General features: G+C 43.2%; 2 protein-coding genes across 6 annotated transcripts; one reads left to right on the plus strand and one right to left on the minus strand.

Annotated features, from left to right (window-relative positions):
* The first annotated feature begins 499 nt into the window (after positions 1 to 499).
* exd2 (exonuclease 3'-5' domain containing 2) lies at positions 500 to 8511 on the plus strand. 5 transcript variants are annotated; one of them, XM_079527717.1, is made up of 10 exons: positions 500 to 573; positions 1100 to 1150; positions 1262 to 1862; positions 2034 to 2290; positions 2390 to 2516; positions 2684 to 2997; positions 3449 to 3555; positions 4071 to 4206; positions 6082 to 6483; positions 7044 to 8511. In XM_079527717.1, the coding sequence occupies exons 3-10, from the start codon at positions 1269 to 1271 to the stop codon at positions 7258 to 7260; spliced, it is 2154 nt and encodes a 717-aa protein (XP_079383843.1). In that variant the 5' UTR covers positions 500 to 573; positions 1100 to 1150; positions 1262 to 1268; the 3' UTR covers positions 7261 to 8511. The 5 variants fall into 5 exon arrangements, with proteins under 5 accessions (XP_079383843.1, XP_079383842.1, XP_079383845.1 ...); XM_079527716.1 differs by having other exon boundaries at positions 505 to 573; positions 1236 to 1862; XM_079527719.1 differs by having other exon boundaries at positions 505 to 573; positions 1236 to 1841.
* A 3421-nt stretch (positions 8512 to 11932) lies between these two features.
* On the minus strand, positions 11933 to 22698 carry LOC306941804 (BRD4-interacting chromatin-remodeling complex-associated protein; the record flags this gene model as incomplete). The annotated part of the gene is made up of 12 exons (XM_079527446.1): positions 11933 to 12708; positions 13449 to 13551; positions 15318 to 15412; positions 15695 to 15840; positions 16758 to 16819; positions 17267 to 17424; positions 17674 to 18568; positions 18946 to 19188; positions 19366 to 20907; positions 21137 to 21202; positions 22130 to 22172; positions 22658 to 22698. 12 exons carry the CDS (start codon positions 22696 to 22698, stop codon positions 11933 to 11935), a joined length of 4170 nt encoding a protein of 1389 aa, XP_079383572.1.
* Positions 22699 to 26268: the final 3570 nt, after the last annotated feature.

The raw sequence follows: 26268 nt of genomic DNA on the forward strand, positions 1-26268 counted from the left end.
TTTGAGCGATGGAAATAAGCAAATTAGCACAACACCCCATAGCCCCATTCAATTCCCATTCAATGCAATTCATTTAGGGCTTATGGTAGGGGAAATAGCCAATAATGAGCTTTTGCACAAAATAACACCTGGACCTCTTTGGTGGGGACGTAACAACTACAAATAAAGGTAAGAAAGCCTTCTAGCATGGAATTCTCCTTTAACCTGTCTGTATGTGTATGCAGTAGTATTGCATGTGGACATCATGATACAAAAGCAAACGTACAAATATACAAGTATAAAATATAACTATAGGGCAGGCCTGTGGAACAAAGTTGCTCACTGCAGTAAATCAGCATGGCCTGTCAGAGAGGATGATTATATATAACATGTCTACAGTACTTATGTTATGAACAATCCTATAGCTCTGGTCCCAGAGCTAGAATAATCCACCCATCCATCCATCCACTGGCGGCGCTAGCTGCCCATATCCCATTCCCATCATCATTATAAATACAGCCCGGAAGAGATGGCTGGGAGGACAAGCAGCAGCAGCCAGTCACTAAGGTGCTGTAGCCGGTGTGAAACGCAAAGGTAAGGTGTGAAATATACAACGAATAACAGAAGTGTGTCTGTTTTTCCAGAGGTGTCAGTGTTCCTCAGGTAAACCAAACCTTCGTTATTGCGTATTCTGTCTGGAGTCTGAACTCCCTACAGCTTGTTAGCCTAGCTTAACCTCAGTGAGTGCGTGCAGCAATAGAACCTCGTATATCGACGTTACATGGAAGTTGGCACATGTCCAACTGACAACGAAATAGATGAGATTAAGTGTGCGTTTTGTCCTCCAGCGTTGCTGGTTTTAAACGGTCTTACTTTACCTACTGTTACTGGCTAACGTTAGCAGCCATAAATGCTAACGTAAATAGATGAGTACCCCCCGTTAGGTTTGTATGGAGGTATAGTCTCGAGACACTGTTGACTTGCGTCAAGTTCAAAGGAAAAGAGGGCGCTGTTTTTCCTTTATTTTTTAACAGTTACAATGCTGTGATGTTTGATGTTAATCAAAAAAGACCGTGCCTCCCCTGTGTGTGCAGTGTTGACAGAGTGTAATGGTTTACAGGGGGATGCAGAACCAGAGTGGCAAAGGAGCCCATTGACGACTAGGCAAAAGGTAGCGTTTTGGTGTTCATTATTGTAGGGCTCATCGCATGTTGATCTGGCCACCAATGGCAACTACAACTGTGTTACCATTCTAGGTTTGCAATTTTTCATCCTGCTAAAGGAGACGAATGCCACTAAAAGCTGTGATGACACCACGAGGGTCCCTAACCACCATTCTAACAACAATGATAGGAGCCTCTTTGGGAGGGCTCATATTATGGCGGGTGTTTCGGACGCAGAGAAAGAAGCTGCCTCCCGTTCAGGAGGTAGCTCAACATGTGTGTCCCGTCAAAGAAGAAGTTACCACTGTGGAGTGCCAGTCTACAGAAACGTTAGCTCAACCTGCTTTGTGTCCTGTCAAAGAAGAAGTTACCACTGTGGAGTGTCTGTCTGCACAAATGGTAGCTCAACAACCTGTGTCATCATCAACTCCTATCAAAAAAGAACTTAAGCCCTTGGATTGTCTGCCTACTCCAACACTACATTGCATTGAAAAGGAGATTGAAGCTGTTAGTTGTCAAACAGCAACTGCTCAACTGTCCCCTTCTGTTTGGCTGCCGTCTCCTGAGCAGCTGCTGGAGGTGAAGCCAGTGATGGTGAGCTCTGAAGAACAGTGGGACCATCTGTGGCCCTCGCTGCAAAAGGAACTGTCACTCTTCCCTGTCCTCGGCCTCGACTGTGAATGGGTAAAGCACAACGCCGTAAGACATAACCATTCTTCAGTAAGATGCTGTCTTGTTTTAATTTCAAATTTTATTTTCTATTTTTTTTGCTAGTTGTTGGCAGTTTTATAAGCTGTGTTATCTGACCTGTGCGAATTATTAACCAACTCGTCCTCAAAATTTGTCATTTTATTAAAACATTATTTTATATATTTTGTTTTCCTGCACTAGGTTTCAGTAAACGGCAGAGTATCTGCAGTCTCCCTGCTGCAGATTGCGTCCTACTCGGGCCTTTGTATACTGGTGAGGCTGGTGTCCTTCCGTGGTGGCCAGCAGTCCTTCCCACTCAGCCTGATTGAAGTCCTCCGCGACCCCCATATCCTGAAAGTTGGTGTGGGCTGCTATGAAGACGGGAAGCGTCTGACCCGGGACTATGGCCTGTCATTAGGGGGGACGGTCGACCTGCGCTACCTTGCCTTAAGACAGAGGTACAGCACTGTTGTGACTCGTGTCGGGGAGACTCTTCACTCTTAAAGGATTTTCAGGCTTGTCTTTTGTTTCATTAACCTCTGTTTTCCCATTTGCAGGCTAGTTGCATTGAATAATGGCCTCAGTCTGCAGTCGCTGGCTGCAGATGTGTTGAATGTGTCTCTTGACAAATCCCTGAAGTTGCGATGCAGTGACTGGGAGGCTGACCAGCTGACCCTGGAGCAGGTGTTTTGCTGTTCCATTGGTATTGTAACACAGGATGCTCAAAATGCATCCTGTTCATTTATGTTCCCATCTAACGAGTTTATAGTTGACCCATTCAATATGGCTTAGAAGTTATTTTTAGAATCGGCCAGTAATCGATTGTAATATGATTTTCATTGTGACTCTAGATGACCTATGCAGCCAGAGATTCCCAGGTCTCCATCGCCCTCTTCTTCCATCTCCTGGGCCTTAACCCTGGAGCCAGCTCCCCAGCAACTACTGGGTGTACCTACTCTCAGCTGGCTGCCCGCTGCCAGGGCCTGATTGATGTGCCCTTCAGACACCGGACAGTTTTAGACGGAGAGGGGAAAACCGCAGTTGGAGAGCGTAGACAGAGACTCAGAAAACCACCTTGTGATAGCCCAGAATCTGGAGATCAGCAAGTCCCAGACCCTCGTAAAAACAATAAAAGAAAGCCACTGGGTGTAGGCTATTCTGCCAGGTGAGAGAGTTGACCACACTATATATATATATATATATATATATATATATATAATTTTATTATTTGTTAAACAGCTATTTATATGCATTTGGGCTTTTCATCCACAGGCAAAACTGACTTTAGGAAAGCTACAGTAAAGATACGCAACGCTGTTTGCGTTGCTGTGTGGACACTATCAATTGTTTGTTTTTTGTCTTCCAACTTATTGTGTTTGACATAAAATTAAAATGAAGAGTGATCTATTTGCAAGACCTATAATGATGGTTAAAATGATGAGCCCCCTCAGTCCAGGATTTCTGGTGGGCTAGATGGACCAAGTAACGGATGTGAGGCATGGCAGGAAACAAAATAAATAAAATCAGTTTGAAAGTAAAAAACTGATATTGGACAAATCAAAATTTGATCAATATCTGTTGAGTACCCAATTTTACTCTTCTGTGCTTTTGAATAGGAAATCACCTCTGTATGACAACTGCTTCCTACATGCCCCAGATGGCCAGCCACTGTGTACCTGTGACAAAAAGAAAGCTATGTGGTACCTGTCCAAAGGAATAGGAGGTACGCTAGTGAACCTACATGAATTGAAAGTAAAACTCATCTTAAATGATGTAACTTTAAAATACAGGCTACTGCATATTTAGACCATTGACTATGAGTCGCAGTATACTTGACGTGGGTGCACTGCCAACAATAATATTTTGCCATTTTTGTTTGTTCCTATTTTGCTTAATACAATCGGCGCCGGGATTTCTTTCAAAATAACAGCTCGGGGTGCCGCGCAGATATGGCGGCTTTTACTCTGTAAGCCAAGTACAATACACACTGCTTGGCTCAAGTCTATAGCCTCGCCAAAATCTATGTGAGGCATTGTGGGTGGGGTTTAGCTTCCAGAACACGAGTGTTCTTCTGTGGCAGTATGAATTTGTTTTGATTTTCTTAATTTCTGGGAACCTTCTCGAAACAAAATGACTCATCTTTATGATGTATTTTTTTTGTATTATGTTGCACTCATTGTAAATGAACTAATAGCCAAAATGTACCATGAATGTATTTCTTGTGTCGTTGTGATCCAGAGCTCCAAAGTAAAGACCCTTTCATAGTCCGGTTGCTGTTTGAACCCTCGGGACGTCCTGACTCTCATCAGGATTACTATCTCACAGCCAAGGAGAATCTCTGCGTTGTGTGTGGCAAAGCTGATTCGTACATTAGGTTGGTTTCAATTTGACATTTTCCTTTTTCCCAAATTAAACATTTTATGTATGCTATAGTTCTGGGCTGGGCAACCTATTCTTGCATGAGATTTGCATGGCCAGCACCAGACAAGTGAAAACCGACACTGCTTTTATGCTTATTGTAGGCGCCTAATTAGAATAATGCAACCTTTTGTTTAATAATATCATTATATTACTAGACCGGTGCCCATCTACTCGGGGGAACAATGCAAATTGCTAATGTTCTGTAATGCCCCACCTGGTTATGCAGTACCCATTTGTCTGTGCCAACTCCGGAGTTTTATTTAAAGATGGAGTGCTGTGTTTTTTTTTTCTCCTCCTCCTAAAACATGATCAGGTACTATGATTATACTAGGGGGGGGGGGGGGGGAGGGGGAGAGGAGGGGAGCAAAGTGTACAGAAAGTGTTACATTTTTTGATGTGGCTAGACCCACCAGTTCATTAGTTTGCCTGGTGGGTGGTGATTCACCTGAACTGAAGCCGCACGCACAGCTGTTGTTGTATGATGATTGATGAAGGGGGAGGGGTTAGGGGAGGGGTTGATATTGGGACTTTTGAGAAACCAAAAATACACAGGGAAGACTTAACCACACCTGGGGGTCTATTAGAGTAATGTGAACTCCATAGACGGGAGTACAAAAATCACAGCACTCCATCTTTAAACTGCATGTGTAAGATACTTATACTCATTGGCATATCATATATGCCTTGAACTTACTTACAAGTGCTGCATTTTCAGTTTGAGTTATTTGAGTTATTAACATTGTTACAAATGTTCAGGTACATTCTGTAACATTAATTGAATATGGTCAAAACAAACACGATCACTCTGGCATGGTCCTTTAAAGTAGGCATATTATTAGCTGCAGAATCCACAAGGTGGTCCTCTATCAATCACTGATGATCGTTACTTCATTCATGTGAGAAGACTTGCTCACAATGGAGGGTATGCGCGTGACATCATTATACCAAGAAGTTATGCAGGAACGCTTATACTGAGTGGCAAAACTATAGACATATATAGGTAGCCTCTTTCGGCTCTGGCGCGTATGTGCTCAAGGGAGGGCAAAAAGCTCCCGAGATTCCTTGCGAAGCTCCGCGGAAGCATGAGCGTGTGTCACAGAGCGCATGTTTGGGTCTGTAAGTCCCGGAAAAGATGCGCTGTGATTGGTCCGTAATCACTTGAGTGGCAGCTTGACGTAGCGTGCCTTCCACTCTTCCGGCGTATTTCCTCTCCCAGTGTAAATTCTTCCGCCCTCCCGTTGACACACATCGTGCCAACGAACTGGAGTGGCCAATGAGGTGTATATTTTTTTTAATATCTATGGGCAAAACTACTTTCTGGCCTTGACAGCCCATACATGCAAACAAACGTCCTATATGAATTAATTAAACAACGTTACACTCACTTTGCCACTCACTTTATGCATGCGCATACCCTATAGGGACATAACCTTCATGGCAATAGTCATATTATCTACACTGAACATTGTCTTTCGTCTCATGGTGTCTCTTCCTGAACTGATACTCGATGCGTCTCTTCCAATTCATAGCTGTGGTTGAAACGTAGTAGCCACTAGCCTAGAACTAAATGGATAACACTTAGACCATTGATATGCTGGTGTAATTGGACAGCTGGCGGTATGAGGGAATGTTTTTGTCAGTTTACAAATTGCTCTGATCAAAAAAGTCCTTTGGCATTGACCGATCTAAGCAACATGCTTGCCCACCCCTGCTATAGATGTTCATCAAGTCGAGTGAGTCATTTTTAAAATGTCTTATCACTTATTTCCCCAACACCTAAATCCCTATTGAAAACCAGAATCTCTTTATTGTGTTACTTGTCCTATAGGAAAAACATTGTGCCACATGAGTACAGGCGTCATTTCCCCAACGAGATGAAGGACCACAACTCCCATGACATCCTGCTGCTGTGCACCGCCTGCCATGCTGCCTCCAATGTCCATGACAACATGCTCAAGCAACAGCTGGCCGAGGAGTACGGCGCCCCCCAGGGGTGCGAGGAGGGAGTGCGCGTGCTGGAGAACCCAGACCGGCGGCGCGTGCGCTCGGCTGCTCGGGCCCTTCTCACTGCCAGGGACAGCCTGCCGGACGACCGACGCGAGGAACTGGAGGCTGTCGTTAGAGGGTTTTATTGCGATGTTGAGTCGGAGGCAGAAAGTGTGCAGAGTGATGAGTGGAATGCGCCACTAAGTCCACAGGCGCTGCAGACGGCTTCAGGCCTTGAAACCAGGTGAGACCCAGCTGGACCCGGTCCACACTATTAACAGAAGCTCTACATTTCCAGTAGGGAAAGTGTATACATTTCTCATGGTAAATGTATAGATCTGCTAGGTTAGGGTAAAATAAGTTACTGGAGAGACCCAACAAATTGTATTGAATGAATAATTTTAAGTGTCATGCCACTTCGTGGCCCATTCCTCATGGGATTATGACACCTTATTATATTAAAAAATACTTTTTCCAACACATCCAGCACTAAAGTCATAACTTAGGACCACAGCAAGGATGCATGTGCAATCAAAATGTATACATTAAAGAGGATACACCGGAATTTGTACTTTCATCTGTTTTGTAAAGAAACTATTTTTGCATTAGGATCTGATTAATGGTGCCACAAGATCAATGACCCCATAACAGGTTTCAAGTTCAAACAGGTTGAATATGTATCTTTAGACAAAATATCTGACTTCGCATCAGTATTTTACACAAATGTGTGAATGGAAACACGCATGCAGACACTGTTAGACACAGTTAATCTTATGTGGCTTTTTTCTTTCCCTACATCGAAAGGATTTTCAATGAGGCCTACATACCCCATGGGCTGAAGGTGGTGTGTGCCAATGCAGAAAAAGGCCTGCGAGGCCTGATGGAGCTGGAACGCCGCTGGAGACAACATTTCCTCACATACATGAAGCCCCGCCACTTGCCCCCCCTTTGGTCTATCAAACACAACCACAGCAAGTTCCTGTTAAAGTACGGAGAGGACCTCCCTATCCATCTCAATTGAACCAACAACTGCCCTGGCTGGCACAGGGTGGGAAAGACAACATGTTAGCCAGGGTGAGGGCATTTTGAATTTTGACTCGTCCAAAAGGATGTACACACACAAATATAACTGTCTACTCTGAACGAACTCTAGTCTACCATCCCATTGTCTGAATGAACTCTAGTCTACCACCCTGGTGTCTGAATGAACTTGACCCAGAGACCAGCTGGCCCAAAACCCTAGCCTGGCATTAGTCAGACTGATAATGTGGATTCACTTGCATGTTGCTCCACGTTATCAGTCTGGCTAATGCCAGGCTACCAAAACACTAGAACAAGGAGAGGAACGCCAGCCACTAACTTTACATGAACACTTATTTTTGTATTTAAAAAAAAAAAAGAAAAGGAAAAAAAATCCAAAGGTTATAGAATAAGATTATTTTAGAATTTGCTGCAGCCAGCTCTGGAATTTCTCCCAAAATGTATTTAAACTATTTATAGTTTCCCGTGCAGACTTGCAGCCCTAACCGTTATGAATTTGTTTGCTTTGCAGAGAAAATGTATTTTACACTACTGATAATTCAGTTTGTCTTATGAGATCAGGATTTGGGTTTACAAAGGTCTTGAAGTTGAGAGTACAGTTCATCTCCGCTTCCTATATTTAAAAGTTGAACTTGGACTCAAAAAGGCTTCTGAGAAACTCCACCTGTGATAAGAATTAAAGTCTGATTATCATCCATCAGTATTTATTTGGAAGGGGAGAGAAAGCTAGGCTGAGAAATGTTGATGCAGAGAAAAGTTAAATGAATGGAAACTTAAAAACACTGAACGTGACGTGAACATGTCTTGCATCTGATCCCCTCTTCAGTTAGGACACCTCAATGGCACGTGTTTTAGTGTGCCTCTTAACCCCCTAACGAGACGTGACACAGAATCAGAACATGAGCTCATTGCTTCTTTTTTTTTTTTTTTTACTAGCACCATTCCAACTATTTTAGAAGTTTTACCATGTTGTAAGCTTAACTGTCTTTACTTGAATTTGACAATAAGATAATGTGCCAATTCATTGTTTTCAAAAAGTAGCTGAATTATGACAATGGCCTTATAACCAAAACCCTCTTTTGCAGTGCATCGTTTATTCATGTTTGAGCATGGCTGCTTTATTTATACTAAAACTTTAAATGGTCAACCAGCAGATTTATGTTATTTGTCTTGATCAAACCATTCGTTGGTTTGTTCCCTTTAATTAAAATAAAGTAATTTGTATTCTCCAGTGCAAATGTATGGAATCCATTATTGTGGTGTGTGTGTGTGTGTGTGTGTGTGTGAGGCAACAACAATGACTACAAAACATTTTCAGTTTTCTTTTATTTCTTACAAAATCACAGTTTAATAAATAGTCTGTAAAAATGAGTACAAAAGTGTTTACTTAACATTTTATATATCACTCATGACATTCGGGTCAAAGGAGTGTTGACTTGGATTATGTTTTTCTCTCTTGTTTACAATCTAGTTTTGCTGAATTAAGGCCTCTTGATTTTGGCATCAGAACAATCTGTTAGACAAATGGTTTCCGAAGTTGAAGTAGTTTACAAACATGGCCTCCCCTGGTTTCACAGTCCAGTCAGAAACTAAACATTTTAAACGACTGATGCAAAATGGCTCAACATGCTGATGTGACTTCTGTATGGGCATGTATTCAATAATGATCATGATCATGTTTCACACTGCAGACATGGAAATGAGAATGGCACATGAGTGCTTCAGTAAAGGGAACTTTAATCAAATGTATTTCTAGGTTGTAAACTGTATGATGATGGATTGCATTTTCATTGGCCTTGAACATTCAGGATTTGCATTAAGACAAGGGTGCATGTGTCTTGAGAGAAATTTCTCAGAATAACAACCTAAAAATCCATTTAATTTTTTTTTTTAACGAAGCATGCGTTGACAAGGGGTGCAACCCCCCCCCTGTGCTCTGACATCTTTACTGCATTAGACCTTAAACCCCGCTTAGGGTGGATGCACACTTCAACATTAGATTTTTCTGTTCATTTGGCTCTCAACTATGCTGTAGATTAATGTGGAGCTGATTCTGGGCAGGATTCTGCTAGTGTATCCACTCTGGCTGCTGGGGTTTCAATAATTCTCAATGCTAAATTACTGCATATAACAACTCCTTTTGTTCATTCCAGCTGAAGACTTTTTTTTCTTTCAACTACAAAAACGTATTAAAAAAAAAAAGACATTGCAATTCAAGAAAGGAAGGCCTTTTTCATATAACACCTGATCTCTCAAAGGATTTCTAGATGGACAGTTTGAAATGTCACATTTTGAAAGTATAGTTACAATATAATCAGATTAAATGTTACAATGTCTGAAGAGTTTTATACCAAAATATTGTTTACATATTAATTTTGGTAGAGATAAAAAGAATTACCTGAACTTTAAATAGCTTTACAAAATAGAGGATCCCTTCTGTAAAAAGTAATCTTTTCAACCAAGACTTTAAGTTGTGGTCCTTTTTAAAAAGTATCTACTTTACGGTACATGTTCAATCGTTTCAAGAGAATCTAGCTGTGATTTTAAAATAGTATATCTCATTTTGGAATGAAACACTTAATTAGAAAACGTTATCTTCAATTAGTCACGCTGCTTTGCAGTATCCACTTGTTTCCTTAAATGTACACTCAATTAAAATAAGGCATATACTAAGAATGATTTCTAATTAGTAGTCAAACATTGACCCGCAACTAAATCTCCAAAACCAAAATTTTTGAAGCAGATTTTAAATAAATAAAATGACATCATTATTGACCTTCTAGAAGGACTTCCATTAACGTTTCTTAAGGGAGCATGTAACAAATCATGGTATTGTTATGGCCTTCCGTGTTCTCTTGTGGACAGGTTACAAACATTTAGTGAAAAGAATTTATACACACAGAACAATATAAAGATTGTCACATTAACATAAAATTATCACATTGCTCCACAACTGTGGCTTGGGAAAACAAAACAAACTTCACCTATAAGTACAATGAACAAAATGCAAATGATTAAAAACACAACAACCGCAACGTTGTGGTTGCGAAGCTGACAATTAAAGTTTTTTGGTAGGCTGTGACATGGTGCAGTCCAAGAAGAGAAGCTCTAATGCTGCTGTCAAGGAAAAACAAACTTCTGCTAAAGAAATTCCCACACAGGTTAATCTAAGTTACAAGACGCTTGAGTCCTTAAAATCTGTTAAAACCTATTGTATAATTTAAAAAAAATGCATGGCAGTCAAAGAGATAAAAAATATAGTGTGCACACAATCCAAGGGCCCTGAGCTGACAGGGTTACGCAAAGATGATATATACATTTTATTATTCAATAAATATTAAATATGCGGAATATGTTGTCTTGGGTCCTAGAAATGTAAAGGTAGCCTAATCCCACCAGATATTGTTTCAAGATGTATGGTCTATGCTGGACAACATTAAGCAGGACAGGCAAAGATCTCCCCTTCTACTGCACCACCACTCCTAACAACCCTATCTCCTTATTATTGCTTGCATCTTAATACATATGGGAACTGCTGTTGTCTTTGAAGGCAGACAGAAATACTATAAATATATCTCACAGTCAGACTCCAGCATGGGTGATAAAACATTGTTGTTGAATCATTGTCAATCTTTTGGGTTCTTTTTTGTAATTATTTTGTTCTCTTTATCTGGACAGGCTCGGATCAATGATGAATGGGTAAGAGACACAACATGTAATATTTATTTTGCTGGTGTATTCGGGATGTAGCAGGTTGCAAATTCTTTGGGGTTTGTTTGATAAGCAAAGATGCAGCCTGCCAGATTTCATGTTGCCGTCCAGACACAGAATGCAAAGTTTCACAAAAGCAATGAGATGCTCAATCTCAAACAAACGGTAGCCTCAAACCCAGGCACACAAGGTCAAATTAAGGAAATTCAGACATTATCCAATCCATTCATACGTTTGCAGAAAATGTACACAACCTTGCTTGCCTTTCTCAAATGGACCAATGCAACTCAATGCATCTTAAAACCCATTGGCACAGATTATCAAAATAAATACCCTGGAAGCATGGCACTATGCAAAGGAAAGGTTTCACATTTTGAAAGGAATCTTATAGAAAACTATTGAATAATCTCAGTCTACTCCACATGTACCATTTGTCCTTACTATTACTTATATACTATATGCTGATGAAGGTAACACCAGTGTGTGTGTGTTGTAAACCTCAGAATGACTTTAAAACTACCACTGAAACAGTATAGCTCCTATTCAAATAGATCTTTTTCTCCACAAACATGTACATCAAAATGAAGTATCTAACATCTATGGGACTAATAGATAAATAGTGCTGTTTGTCTGGTATGCATCTCTTTTAGTGCCTCTTTTCATTTTCCTATACCGCTACCTCCTTTCTGTCCTGACACTATCTGTTCCCTTGAAGGGGACCTCAGATGCCCACAGAATATAATCTCTTTTAAACGACTCAAACCTTTTCCGTTTTGGTTCTTGGGAGCAGATGACAGGTTTGTCAAACGTCCATGCTTATCTGGAAGCGTTGCCTTCCTTCTTCTGTCATACTTCCGTGCATGAAGCGCAACAACGTAGTCTGCTGACAGACAGCGGTATGTCATTACGAATGGACACTAGAGACAATCTGTCTCGGGATATTACCTCACTGACGCCCCACCAAGATGCTGGTGACAGCCCGGTCCGGTGCGAGGCCCCCCAACCACGGGGCCCATGGGTGGAGTCTGTGTAGCCATGTTGGGACCCTGCAGGCGCTGCAGCTCCAGAATGCTATCAATAGCACTCTGTAGATGTTCACTGAGCATGTTGTCTTCTTGAACAGGTGGCTGTGGGGCTGATGGGCTGGAACACCGCAAATCAGCCTTGTAGCGTTTCAGTTTTGGGGCACTGACATCTCTGGAAAGAGGCAGGTCGAAGCAGACAACCTGTGGCTCTGGCATAGAAATAGGGATCGGGGGTGTTGTTTTACAACTTAGCACTGTGATTGGTGCTTCGGCGGTCCTATCACAGGGCAGGACTTTAACGGCTGCTTTAGCAGATAGTAGAATACCATTGAATATCTCCTCACTGTGCTGAGGACATGAAGGTGCTCCATTGCCCACCTGAGACATCCGCTCATTTACAGCCTCTCCACCACTACCATTGGTCAGCTTCCCTGCATGGTCTCTCTTATGACCCGATGCATCGCAGGCTGAGTTGTGAACCACCTTGCGGGAGCCACCAGACTCTTGCTTGATGGTTAGCCGTAGGGCCCCCCTGGAGCTGGAGCAGTACGTCTTGAGGCCCGGGGGCCTGTCGGAGACCCTCGTCCAGGCTGGGGGAGAGGAAGGGCTGACAGAGGAATAGGTGCAGGAGGAGGCAGCGGAGGTGTGAGAGGAAGATGCTGAACTGGGAGCCAGGGCCATCATGAACAGCTCTGTAGAATAAGTAAAAACAAATCAAGGTCTGGTTCTCAAAATTAATTTCAAGGATCCCCTCTTAACGTTTACAATTGGAACCAATTGGACCGGCCCACTTTGAGAACCACTGATCAAAATAAATTATCGAAAAATGATACAATGTCAAACTTTCATTTGATAATCTCTTATGTCATTCATATCATTCAGATGATTAAGGGAGAGCTTTCCTCCAATTGTGCTCTGCTCATGCATTTTGAAGATCAGGCAATGCACAAATGACAAAATTAGCTCTTTTACTTTTCCATGGCCTCATTCCAAAGTATTAGCCTTGGATGAAAACTGTAAGCACAGTTAATCAAAACCCTCTCATTCAGGATGTCCTTACAAGAATGTAACAACACCAACTATACTGTTTGTTGTTTGGATGTTCATTTTGCTGTTGGCACATATATGTATGAGGGAGAATTTCATGAAGGCCTTCCGCAGTATCAAAGGTAAAACCTTCCCATTGATTAGAATGTGTTGCCACAATGGGATATGGAATATTTTTGCACAAACATAGAAATTGTGTAGCTACAGTATGGCGTCACAGATTTAGTGCTTTGTCAGTTAAAACAATAGATGTTACACTACAAATTGTACGTTGTGTAGGTGCAAGTAACGTGCTACCAGGATTAAAAACCCAAATGTGCGTCTAATCCTGGCAGCCCGTTACCGCTAGAACCAGCGGTTCCTTTGCCCACAGCTTGTCACTGACCTGGGTCTCGGCGGGCTCTCCGTCTGTCCTCCCCCAGAGCAAACCTTTCAGCCTGGAGGAACAGACGCTCTAGCATCACCATCTCTGCTGATGGACTCTCTTGCTGTAAAAACAAGAATGGTGATGAAGAATATTACTACTGGTTAATTTATAAACTGAAACTGGTCTCTTCACATATCCCTCCTAGTCCTAAATGCATATTCACACACAAGCATGTTAATTTAACTCTGAGAAGTGTACATTTTACACAAAATTCTCTATCTCACACTCAACGCACATTTTCCCTCTCACTCACACATACTGTAGGCTACATTGTAAATACAGTACTACCACAACTCCAAATTTACACTTTAGTAAGCCTCTTGCAAGTGTTGAGATCTTGAATGTTACTGGAAACTTATTATGAAAACTTTCAATAAGCTTATGAAACTTGTACAATTGGGGTGATCTTTGTCTCCCTGCTTTTCTATTGATACTATTAGCTCAATGGTAAAAAAAAAATCACACCCGTGTGAACTGAGTGGTGTAAGGTTTTATATAGCATGATCAGCTGTGGTCTGACGTAATGTCTGACGTAATGAAATAAGGTAAGGTATTATATAGCCTGATCAGCTCTGATCTGACGTAATGAAATCACACCCGGATGTGATTTCACAACTGGCTTTTTCTGCGCAGAGAAAATGACCACGGTTGCTACGGTCATCCAGTTCACCCGGGTGTGATTTAATTACGTCAGAAATTATTTTGAACATAGCAACCATGCTCATTTTTTTATGCACACAAAAGCCAGTTGTAGGAGTGGTTTACACCACTCAAAAGAAAAGAAAAAGGTCATCACAGGAAACAAATCAAATCGGGTGTAGAATCAAGAGGAAAGTTACATAATGCAGGTTTAGGAAAACAAGTCCTGATACAAAACAAGATACTTGCAAGGGATTTGACATATACTTTCAGTAATTTCATTTGACGAAGGTTACATATAGATTATTAGATTGTGCTGAAAGTGAATGAACCCAAATGCCTGATGTTATACTTCATCGTACGACAGTGTCCCATGCCAATAGCGGATTGGCTATTTATGTTGCGGCACACCATGGTCCGACTAAGTGAAGCCTAGAAAAAATTATGCATGCATTTGTATCTTGCGGCCTTGATTACTGTAACGGACTGTAGTCTACACAACGCTGAGCCACTCCTCATTATCCAGACTCCAATTAGTACAGAACACTGCAGCCAGAATCCTCACTAACACTAACCGTAGAGCACACATAACCCTGGTATTAGCTGGACTGCACTGGTTATCCATCAAGGCCAGAGTAGATTTTATCATGTTAACCACTCTTAAGGCACTTCATGGACTGGCCCCACTTTATATCCTTGATCTTTTAACCCCTAAGGATAATGTGAGACCTCTCAGGTCCTCGGATAAAGGTCTCCTAAAAATCCCGGTGACCAAGTTAAAGACAAAAGGTGATAGGGCCTTTGCAGTGGTTGCTCCTATCTTGTGGAATGCCCTGCCTTTGCCTTTAAAAAATTCCAAGCCAGTTGACATTTTAAAAAGCAGTTTAAAAACGTTTTTGTTCCGTAAAACTTTTTCCCCAGTTGTCGCTTGATCTCTTCTACAGGTCTGTTTGCTTTGTTTCTGCTTTAATCCTTGAGTATATTGATTATATTTTTTGCATTATTATAAAATTTACTTAAGTTACTTACTACCTAAATTAGATAAATAAGTTTGACATTGAGTTGCCTGAGGCTACAGTATAAGACTTTCTTACACATTGATTTGACTGAGGCTATACGAAATACGGTTTCTTACACATTGTCAGAGAAACAGAGCAGTAGTACAGTACACAGTATGTTGCATATCACCTGGGCTTCTCCAATAAATAGCTGCCTGTATTTGTTGACCATGTCCTTGGTGCGTTTCAGCAGGAAACCAGAAACGGTGTCAAACTCCTGGTCCACTGTTCATGGACAGAAAAAAATTCTATCATTAGGCTTAGCAAACTAATGTCTGTGTGACACATTGACAACATTTTAGTATCAACTAGAAAGGAGCGCTCTGTGGCGCGCGCGCACACACACACACACACACACACACACACACACATGTGTGTATATATATATATATATATATATATATATATATATAGAGATAGAGAGAGAGAGAGAGAGAGAGAGAGAGAGAGAGAGAGAGAGAGAGAGAGAGAGAGAGGGGGTAACTGGGTTAACCATTGCTCACTGACCCAAACTGAAGTCCCCTTCAGAGGGCAGGTGACCAGCACAGGTGTGGTAGGGCAGAAGACGCCTCACAGCATCGTCCAAGGTGGAGAAGGGAGAGGTTGAGGGGTTCTGGACTGCTCTGTGATCCAGATACAACTGCTGCTGGAACCTGTGCAATCAATACGCTATTAATATGTAATTGTTTTATTAACCAAATACCCGGCCCACAGGTATCCGTGAGGCTTTAATCGCTACCCGGGCCGTGCATCTCTAGCATTCAAGATTTCACACCAATCGGTCTAGCGGTGCCGGAGATTAGCTGCGCACAGTCAGACTGTCAGATAGACAGAGAGGAGCGAAAACAGTCTCAATAATAATTTACATATTAATTATTATTATCGTGGAAATAAAATATATCTGCTGTCCAAAAACTCCAAAATGTTATTTTTTCAGGAAATTAAGAAAACCTTATGTTTTATAAAACAAAGCAATACTGCCTCATCAAAGTTGGTGTTGTGACTTTGTATATTGTCAATTACTGGTACTTGCATGAAAGGGGGAGAGGTGGTTGTCAGCTTAGAGAGGTGGTGGAGTTAGTTGCTTTAGCAGACAGTTTGAGGGTCCAATGGAGTTAAGTGGTTTTGTCCCAAGCACTTTTTACTACTTTCCATTGGTTCACACAGACATAAAGGGTGTTCAATAGCACTGATTATATAACTAGAAAACTAAACTGTATGACTCAGTTTAGCGTTTTGCCACTTTTTTCTCCCCAATGTTATGTCAATTGAGTTGATTCTTCCCCACACACATTGCTGTGTTGTCACTGTCACTGTCATTGTATCCTAATGACTGACCTGCCAGTGAGGAGCCCCCACCAAGAGGACATAGAGCCTCCTGCCTAACACTCCTTGCGGACAGGTGCCGCCCCAGCCAGTAGGAATACGTGCAGTGAGATTTTTCACCCTCCCCTCCCGGACTCCCTACCCCGGACACGGGTCAATTGTGTTCGTGTAGGTGCTTGACAAACCCGGGTGAAAAACTGGATTTGAACCCACCCACAACTTTACCACTCCGCAAACCTCTTACCTGTGCCTGCGCATAGCTGGCAAAAACTTCTCTTTAGCTTCTTGCACCCCAGGACCTAGCAGCTGGCAAGTGAACAAGGACGCACACAAGATCAAGGGATGTGGTTGGTGCATTTTCAAACATTAATAATAGTGTTTAACAAAAATACACATGTACTCCTCCAATATAAATGGTAAATGTAGATAGATTGTGCATTACATTCACCCATTCACACACATTCTTACACCAATGGCAGAGGAAACCATGCAAGGCACCAACCTGCACATCAGGACCAATTAGGGGTTCAGAGTCTTGCTCAAGGACACTTCAACACTAACTCTAGGGGAGCCTGGGATCGAACTGGGAACCTCATGGTTCCCATCCGGCTGCTCTACCGGCCACTCTACCCCTGAGCCACTCCCGCCCGCAGTATCGCATTGTGGTAGTCAAATAAATTCAAATGTAAATCCCTGATCAGAATTAGACCCACAAAGCAACCAACACAGTGGAATATTTAGTATTTATCTCACCTTGATGCCACTATGCTGAGTTGTTGTGGGGATGGGAGGCACCTGTGCATGCTCCCTGGGAACCTGAACGTCAGCTTGGATGGGTTGGGACGTAGGAGAGGGTGGATGGATGTCGAGAGTAAAAGCTCTACCCTCTATGGCCAAGGCAGCTGTTGGTTCTGATGTGTTCATGATCGATAAGAATGTTGATGAGATAAAGAGGATGTTATGTGTGGTAATGGTGATTATGTTGATGTTGATGTTGATGATGATGATGATGATGATGATGATGGAGGAGCGACAAAGGTGAATGCCATTTATGGTAACATTAGCATGAGGGATAAATAGTTAAAAGAAATGACACAACCAATATCCTTTGTAATATATTGTCTTAACATACTGGGATGTATCTTTGAGCACAGACTCACTGCTTTGTGTGTGCTGTTGAACAGCAGGGTCTTGCCCTTCGTTGGAGAGACTGTTAGACAAAGCCAGAGATTCGGGCTGCTGCTGAGGCACCATGACACTGACAGGCAAAGGGGACAGGCTGCTGTAGACTACTGGGACCTGGTGATGGGGTCGAGCTTGTGTCTGAGGCCCGGAAACCGAGACCGGGATGTGGGAAGCTGAAGTCTGCGGAACATGGACTGTATGCTTTACTTGGCCATGGGGATGATGCTGAAGCTGGGCACCTAAGGCCTGTGGAACTGAGGCCTGTGGAACCTGGATCTGGGGAATGGAGGCCTGAACATGGGCAACTGGAGTTTGTGGGATCTGGAACTGATGGAGGGTCTGGGACTGGATTTGGGGTTGGCCCTGAAGCTTGGAGAAGTGTGGAACTTGGTTTGGATGGTGCCCCTGGGACACAACATGGGCCTGGTCCTGAGGCTGGGAAACAGCGGTCTGTGGAACATGGGGAAGTAAAGGTTGTGGAACTTGAATGTGGCCATCTAAGACCTGTGGGACCTGCACCTCCTGATGCTGAACCTGGGGCTGGACTTGGTTCTGAGTCTGGGGCACCAGGACTGCGTTCTCTGATTCAGAAACCGTATTCCCATTTGATGGGGAGAAGCCACCTGGCACCGTGCTTATGGTACTGCTCTGAACAGGAGCAGGGGAGGAGGAGCACAGCAAGGCGGGGTCTGAGGCGAGCGGAGACGCCTCCACACATTGGTCTGTGGTTACAGTAACGATGTCCGCCTGACAGATAACTGTGTGTGACTGTGGCAGGCCTTCCCTCTCATCGGCTGCAGGTGAGGTGAGGGATTCCATGGGCACTACTGGCAGAGCTCCCACCAGGAGTTCAGAAGGTGTAAGTGCTTGCTGTTATGGAAATAAAACAGAAAGGTCTTCATTATTAATCGCACAGCATTAAACAGTATAGTATACAGTATGAAAAGAAACAACCATCACTATTGCATAGCCAGCTATTCTACCACATACCATATGTGGATGAACGTTTGTTGAAAGCACAACATGTCCAGTCCAAGTTTCTGTTACATTTACAATACAATCAACTATCACTATTAGTTGGTCAATTGTATTAGATTATGTAATTAGATTATCTTAAATTGTCACTGTAAAAACTGTGGCATAATGTCTGTAGAATTTGTGCGAATATATTTTGTTATATGCCTTGTTCTAACCCACAGTTCCCATGGAGTACAGTGACGATGTGAATGTGACCTTGTCTGTCTTGCCTGTTGTAAATGCTGCATGAAGGCCTGGTTCTGAGTCAGGGAGTGGGTCACCTCCTCCACCACTTGGGTCATGTCTACTGGAGGCATCAGGAGTTTAGGGAGCTCCAAAGCTGGGTCAGGGACCAGAGGGGCATCCGGGGTGGGCTGAGCCTGTAGGACAGCCACTACAGGTGGTGAGGGAGACTCAAGCCCCCCTGTAGCTGTGGGCTGCACAGATACATGCTGGAGAACATGGCCATAGGGCTATTGGAAAAAATGACAGATTAAATTTGGGATCCCCTCCCCCAATATGAATATGTTGTAATTCAGAGTAAACTCTACTGTGAATTATTGAAACATTGAAACTATTGACTTATGACTGATGAAAAGAAATGTGTTTAAAGAACCTGCTTAAACAGTTGAAAAATCAATCCATCTGACCTGCGGAAGTTGTTGAAAGGTTTCTTCTGCTATGCTCCTTTCTTCAGCAATGGCTCTGTCAGGCAACAGCACCACCGAGGCCTGCTGGAGGCTAAGCTGTCCCTCAGTAACCCCAGGTCCATGTGCTTGGGCAGCAAAAGGCAGCCCCTGCACCACTGATGTTCCATTAACAATAGAGATAGAAGTCAGATCTGGAGGTAGCATCCCAGAGCTGTTGATCAATGTGATGTGGTTCCCCAGGGCGGGGCCCTGAACCAGGGTGGCTCGGTGGCTCCCCTGGCCGCCAGAGGTGTAGGTCTGGAAGACGGTAGGGGACGATTGCAGGTGCAGCGGTCCTGAAAGAACTGTGGCCTGGCGGAGTGCCAGCTGCCCTGTAGGGGTGGTGAAAACGGGGCTGAAGTTGATCTGCCTGTGGGGCACAGTTAGGATCTGAGAGCCTTCTACCAGCTGCCCTGTGGAAGGGCTCATGGTGTGGACAGGGGTTCCCTGGTGGTTGTGGGTGGTAAGCAGGGGATGTGGTGTGCCGGCAGGCTGGGTGATCGTCATAGGGGACTGGCCTGGAAGAAGGAACTGGTTCTGACCTTGGAAGAGTCCCTGAGGCTGAAGCACGAAGGAGCCGCCCTGGTTGACTAGCTGCAAGCTGACAGGCTTGGGGATTTGCTGTGAAGTCTGTGGAGGTGGAGCCTTATGGCCGGGAGCGGAGGATAGTAAAATATTTGGCGAGCCAGTCCCAGACACAAATGTCAGACCAGGTGAGGGGTTTTGCCCAAAAGGCTTGGGGCTAATTTGAACCAATCTAGGCTGAATGCTGATGGGCAGCTTTGGTTGGATGGGAAGAGGAGCACGTTGGAACAGGATGCCTGGTGCTGCTGTGGCTACTGTTGCTGCCCTCAGTGTCTGGTTAATGAACGGCCGGGCTGTCATGCTGGGCACAGCCTTGTGGATGATCATACTAGAGCTCTGTGCAGCAGGACTCAGTGAAAAGGTGGTCTCTGGAGAAGGAGCAGGGAATACGTTTCCAGGCAAAAGACCCATCAGCTGAGGAGGGGCGGTAGGCTTAAGTGAAGGGCAACCGGGCCCCACAGCCAGCAGTGAGGGATGGGGAGGCTCCACTGCAGCCTGGGTGTCCCTGGGAAAGGCGGGAGTGACAGGCAAGGTTGTGGATTTGGGCAGGAAAGGCATGGTGGGTGGAGATAGGAGAGGGCCCGGGGAGTAGAGGGCCAGTCCATCTCCAGGCTGAGTCAAACCAGCCTCCAGAGCCATAGTCTGCTCTGTAATGTCAGCCTCCTGCAAGCTTTGCTGGAGAATATCACATGCCACCTCCTCTTCCTCCTCCTCCTTCTCCTCCTGCCCTCCTGCTGCAGCTTCCTCCTCCTCTCTCTCAACTCCTGGCTCCATGGGCCCTCCCTGCACCACCTGTGGGTCGTCTCCTCCATCCGGCGAGGACAAGAGGGCCTCCTCCAGGAATGACTCCAGGTCCACACAACCAGGGGGAGGTGTGTCCCCAGAGTCCCTGTCATCTCCCAACAGAGATTCAGGGCTCTGTAGGCAGGGAAGGGTGAGAAAGAATCAAAGCGAGGGTGGAAAGAGGGGGAGTAGAAAGAGAAAGTGGAGAGGAGGAAGACATTGTCTAATTAGTTAACAGGTTGTGGTTACAGGCTAGACAGAGAAAAGAAAAATCCTTTCTCGTGGGTGAACAGTGATGGTTCATGGTTGTTGTGATGGCTGACGTCATGCTGCTGGCTGGCTGCCGTTGAATCCAGACACTCACCGGGGCATCTGTGAAGAGCGAAGGCTCCCCAGAGGAGGAGCTAATGAGCAGGTCTTCTGTCTGTAGCTGGTAGAAGGAAACGGTTCAGGCTGTTAGGCTGCTGCGCATAGTCATAGTGTGAAATGCATGCGGCATAACAGTGGGACAATAATTTAGGCTTTTTATAGACAGGGGCTTACATAGTGGTGATGAGAAATGGAACCATTCAGTTGTGACTGTGTGAGCAGCCAGTCACAACTGGCCTCTTGGATTTAGTTTCACATAATGTCAAGGAGATAAATGCTTACAGTGTAACAGCAGGGAAAATGGCCCCACATCACTGTCAAACCATGCTTGTTGGACTTGAGAGGAGGGTGTAGACAAATACTGTCTCTTCCAATACACATGGCATCACCAGCCACTTATTTTCACTTAACAAAGAGGGACCAGGAGTACGTAAGTGTAGAAGAACATGTCACTTCCTGCTGTACAGGCTCCCTGACCGAACTATAATACCTAGTGCAGTGACAGAGATGCCTTCCACTGTCAGATTCCCACCTATGAATTGTGTTTGTTGGATCGCCTGGCCAAATCGGAGGCACCATGGACGAATCAAACTACTCAGGTAGCTTTTGGATTGCAAAGACATGATACAGTAAGTCAGGTTATACTAATGACATTTTAAAAACAGCGAACGCTTTTGAGCTTTGCGCTCACATAGTCATGATGCATACACATGCATACAGTGACATAATATGAAGCCAAACCACAGTGGATTTTTGTACTAGTCATGGTAAAAAAAATAAAAAAATATGCTTTCTTATGTTTGGCCTTGCATATAGAGGAATCCAGGCTGTTTTACACTGTAATTCAGTTTCACAGTATCAACCCCCCCCCCACCAACCCCACAAAACTGTGCCAAGAAATATGTCATGCCCAGCCCAAGAAATTCAGTCAGGCATCACTTCATCTTCATTTCAGGACCTCTCTATTGCAGACATCTTTATTTGTTACCTCATTGGTCCCATGAAGGAAGTCATTCAGGGCCTGGGGGTCACTGCAGAGTGCAGAGGGAAGGGAACAGGTTAGTCAGAATCACTTTATTCACTACCAAGTACAATGTTCTGCCAAAGTTGATCTCGCCCCTCCTGGGAAATTGTCCAGGTGACAATTTCACACATAAATTATTGAAGTCATTTTACAGTAGGCTTATTCTACACAGACACTACAGAGTGAAACTGTGTATTATATTAATGTAGACTTTGACTTCCACAACAATTTTACACATGGGAACTGTTGGTATTGGTTGAGAAGGAGGTTGAGCTATTGCTAAGTCAACATCTTCGTTTTCTAATTTGCATGTGTTCTGTCCACGGAGCTTTAACCACTTAGCCACAAAAATGTTCTAACTTTCACCTATAATGTCCAAAAGAGAGACAGGGTTAAACTGGTTAAGCAGAACATGACTACATACAATTACCATTTACACATCCTCTGTAATTGGTAAACGTAACACACCATAGCAGCTAAACATAGACTCACCACAGTACATCAAGTAGACAAGTCCCATCATCATCCTCCATGTCAGCTGTGTGTTAAAGGAGGTGTAATTAAGCTTCATTTATACTTCATCCCCTCATCAAACTACTGTAGCCTATATAACCAAAAATAAATTATTTTCATCTCAATTGGCATCATACTCATATGGCAAAATATAAATGCATTTACAAGACTGGCCACCAAGGTGATTGGAACGATGAGGTCACTTAAAATAGTCAAATCACAATACATTGAGATTATGCAAGCCTATCATAAAAATCACATCCGTGTGAAGTGAGGGGCGCTAATATATTTAAGTCTAACTCATGTTGCTATGATATATGGTGATGTAATGGTGATGTAAAACAAACAGTGACAAAACAAACATTAAATTCTCTTTATTGTTCATGGCATTTAATGTTTGTGTTAGGGACAAGATGACGTACATTTTCCCTTCATTGTCAATGGGGTTTTTAAAACACTAAAAAAACACCTGTACGTGTGAAGTGAGGGGCGCTCTTATCATACAACATCGAGGAGGGATCACCTAGGTGATGTAATGATGATGTAAAACAAACAGTGTCAAAACAAACATTAAATTCTCTTTATTGTTAATGGGATTTAATGTTTGTGTTAGGGACCAAACAAACATTAATTTCTCTTCATTGTCAATGGCGTTTTTAAAACAAACATTGAACTAAAAACAAACATTAAACCTAGGAGAAAACCTACAGTACACCAGCCAACCACCAGTGTTTTTTTTTAGATCACACTTGTATGAAGTGAGGGGCGCTCTTATCATCATACATCATCATCATATATCACATTCCATGCTCACTCCGATCATCATTCCGGCCAATCACTTTTGGCGTCTTCGCTGTTCTTCCCTCACTTTAATACTCATGTACTTTGCTCAGCCAATCAAATCATCGCTATGGGGTGATCAGCCAATCATCAGCCAATGTGTTTGTTCACACACAAACATTGGCTGATGTTGTTGGAGGGGCTAGCTCCCCTAAAAAGAAAAAAAGAAAACGAAAAAAGCTGCAGAGTTTCTTGGTCTGGCATTCTGGGAGTGGGGACAACAATTTATGGACCTACTTCATATGTGAGAGGCCCCATACAGAGCGATCAGGCTGAGTTCTCGTGGTGGCCTCATGGGAAGTTTTGGCTGGGTTTCAACTGCTGGAGGTGGGCACGGCAGGTGCCAGTGGATTCTCTGTCTGCTGCTGGGGCATCACTGTGTCTCACAGCGTGGGGAGGCTGTGGAGAGGGGGGGCGTTACAAACCCACGGTCTGTGGGGTCATATGAGGTTATCACCACCAGCCAAAACATATTCAATTCCACTAGGGAGACATGATGAGATCAATAATAGCATATGATTCATCAGTTTCAGTCCTGCAGGGTGTTACGGTTAGAATCAGGATAGATGCAATGTGATTTTTGGAAATACGCCAGACCTAATGACAAATTGACAACCATATTTTTTCTATTGATGATGCCCGGGTATGAGGAGTAGCCTGAAGAGGAAGCTATTGTTATGGGTTATCAATTGCAAAGCACGCATGGGGTAGGGTAGGCACAAATGTGAACGCCTCAGTCAGTTGTAAATGCATGGCTACCTCCTGCGCTTCTCCTCATGGCTGGAGTAAAAAGGAATGTGCAAAAGCTCCGCTACAGTGCAGCCAATTATAATATTGGCCTACTCTCTCGCTCGCTCGCTCAATTTTTCAGGGGAGGTCCCTTAAAAAGACGAACCCCCCTCAACGATCCCACTGACATATTTTTGTTTACAACGCAGCCACCGCATTAACACTCTCAAGGTGCCGCATCGCCCAATGAAATATAGGCAAACGACCCTCATCAAAAACATGCGGCGGCAAGAGCATGGTATTAGGCTATTCTCTGTCTCAATAACGGGGAATTAATACGGCGATACATTAGTCCTCAAATATATATAGGTTGGGTAAGGTGAATGTGTGTTCATCTAAAAAATAAGGTTCCAAACGATGCTGGATGAGGAGGGGGGCTGTAGGGTGCTCCTTGTTTTTTTTTAGAGGGGGTGACCACGGGAGCTGACGCCTGCTGTAAATCTCATCGCAATAACAAAAGACGTCTGTGTATAAATATCATAGCCCGCACACCCGCCCCGAGCATTCCCGTATCATTCTACCATTAGAGCAATTCCACAATTCAACAAAAAAAACTCACCCCGTCTTTGTGGTTTATTGTCCTGTCAAGCGGGCCTCTGCGCCATCGATTCTCACTCAGCGGTCTTTTCAGATGCTAAAAGGAGGAGGAGGGGGGGGGGGGACCAGGGTGGGTGTGAGAAACAGACTGGAAGCCGATCGCAACACAAAGGTGGAAAATAGTAAAAAGCAATGTGGCTCAGCTGCCGCGGTACCCCTCAGTGGGGAGGGAGATGGGACGGGATGCTTAGCGCTCCTCAGGCGTGCAGGCTTGGCGTCCATATAGACGCTTCAAATAACCCCGCTCTTTGATCATGCCTTTCACACAAGAGTCAAGAGTTGTGCATGAACTTTTAACGAGAATGACCGTCTGTATAATAGATCATTTATAGTTTGCTTTATGATGTTTCATCTTGCTTTATAGTAGGATATAGGCTATAACGTTTTATGTTGCTGTTTTAACTTTGTTTTATTTTGTGTTTTACAGCACATATATGAAAGGCACCTTTTAGAAAGTATACAACCGGCTACTATAGCCGGTTTGTCTGTTTCTTATTATTTTATTTTATTTGCCAAGAAAAGTAAATTAGCCTATATGCATATAGCCTATAATAATCAGCCTATCGAAGTTGTTTCACATACAAAATCCTAAACCTGTCAAAATACAAAATCATAAACCCTGTAAATCTTATAAAACCTTTATCCAAATAAACAGAATATGATTCATATTATTTTACACGAAGGAGAATGATGTATAAAAGGTTTTCCAGAATGAATGTAACATTTCAAACAAAATTGCATGCATCATGACAACCAAACAAACATTTTCAAGGAACAATATTATCGGTAGCCTACATCACAACACAACAGCTAGCTTATTTAATTCCTTTCAATGCACTGCATGACATGGACAGGGAGACTATGATAACTCTGGGTCTTTAGAAATGGTAATATATGCTTGGACGGACCCTTGAGGGTTTTTGCTGCATGTGTAACACAACACCTGCACCCCTGACACTGGCGTGATGCTCGAAGTAGACCTGCATACATGTCCATGATGACCTGCATATCTATGTATTTGTATACAACCCCCCGGCGACCCCCCCCCCCCCCCCTCTCACACATTGTGATTACATTTTTAATCAGTCTTCTACAATGATTGAGTGACCTTTTGTCACATTAAAAGTAAAACACTTTAACTTTAGACCCATGCATTGCATAGGCTATATATGTAATTTGTCACGGTGATATAAAAAAGCATGCAGACAATAAAATAAAATAAACAATTGGATAAAAAATAGTACAAATATATACATGCATACAAAATAAAAAATACAATAATAATAATAATAATAATAATAATAATAATTATTATTATTATTATTATTATACGACATTATTTTCACAACAATAAATGATGTATA

The sequence above is a fragment of the Electrona antarctica genome (assembly GCF_951216825.1).
Source record: "Electrona antarctica genome assembly, chromosome: 18".
In the NCBI taxonomy this organism is placed as follows: domain Eukaryota; kingdom Metazoa; phylum Chordata; class Actinopteri; order Myctophiformes; family Myctophidae; genus Electrona; species Electrona antarctica.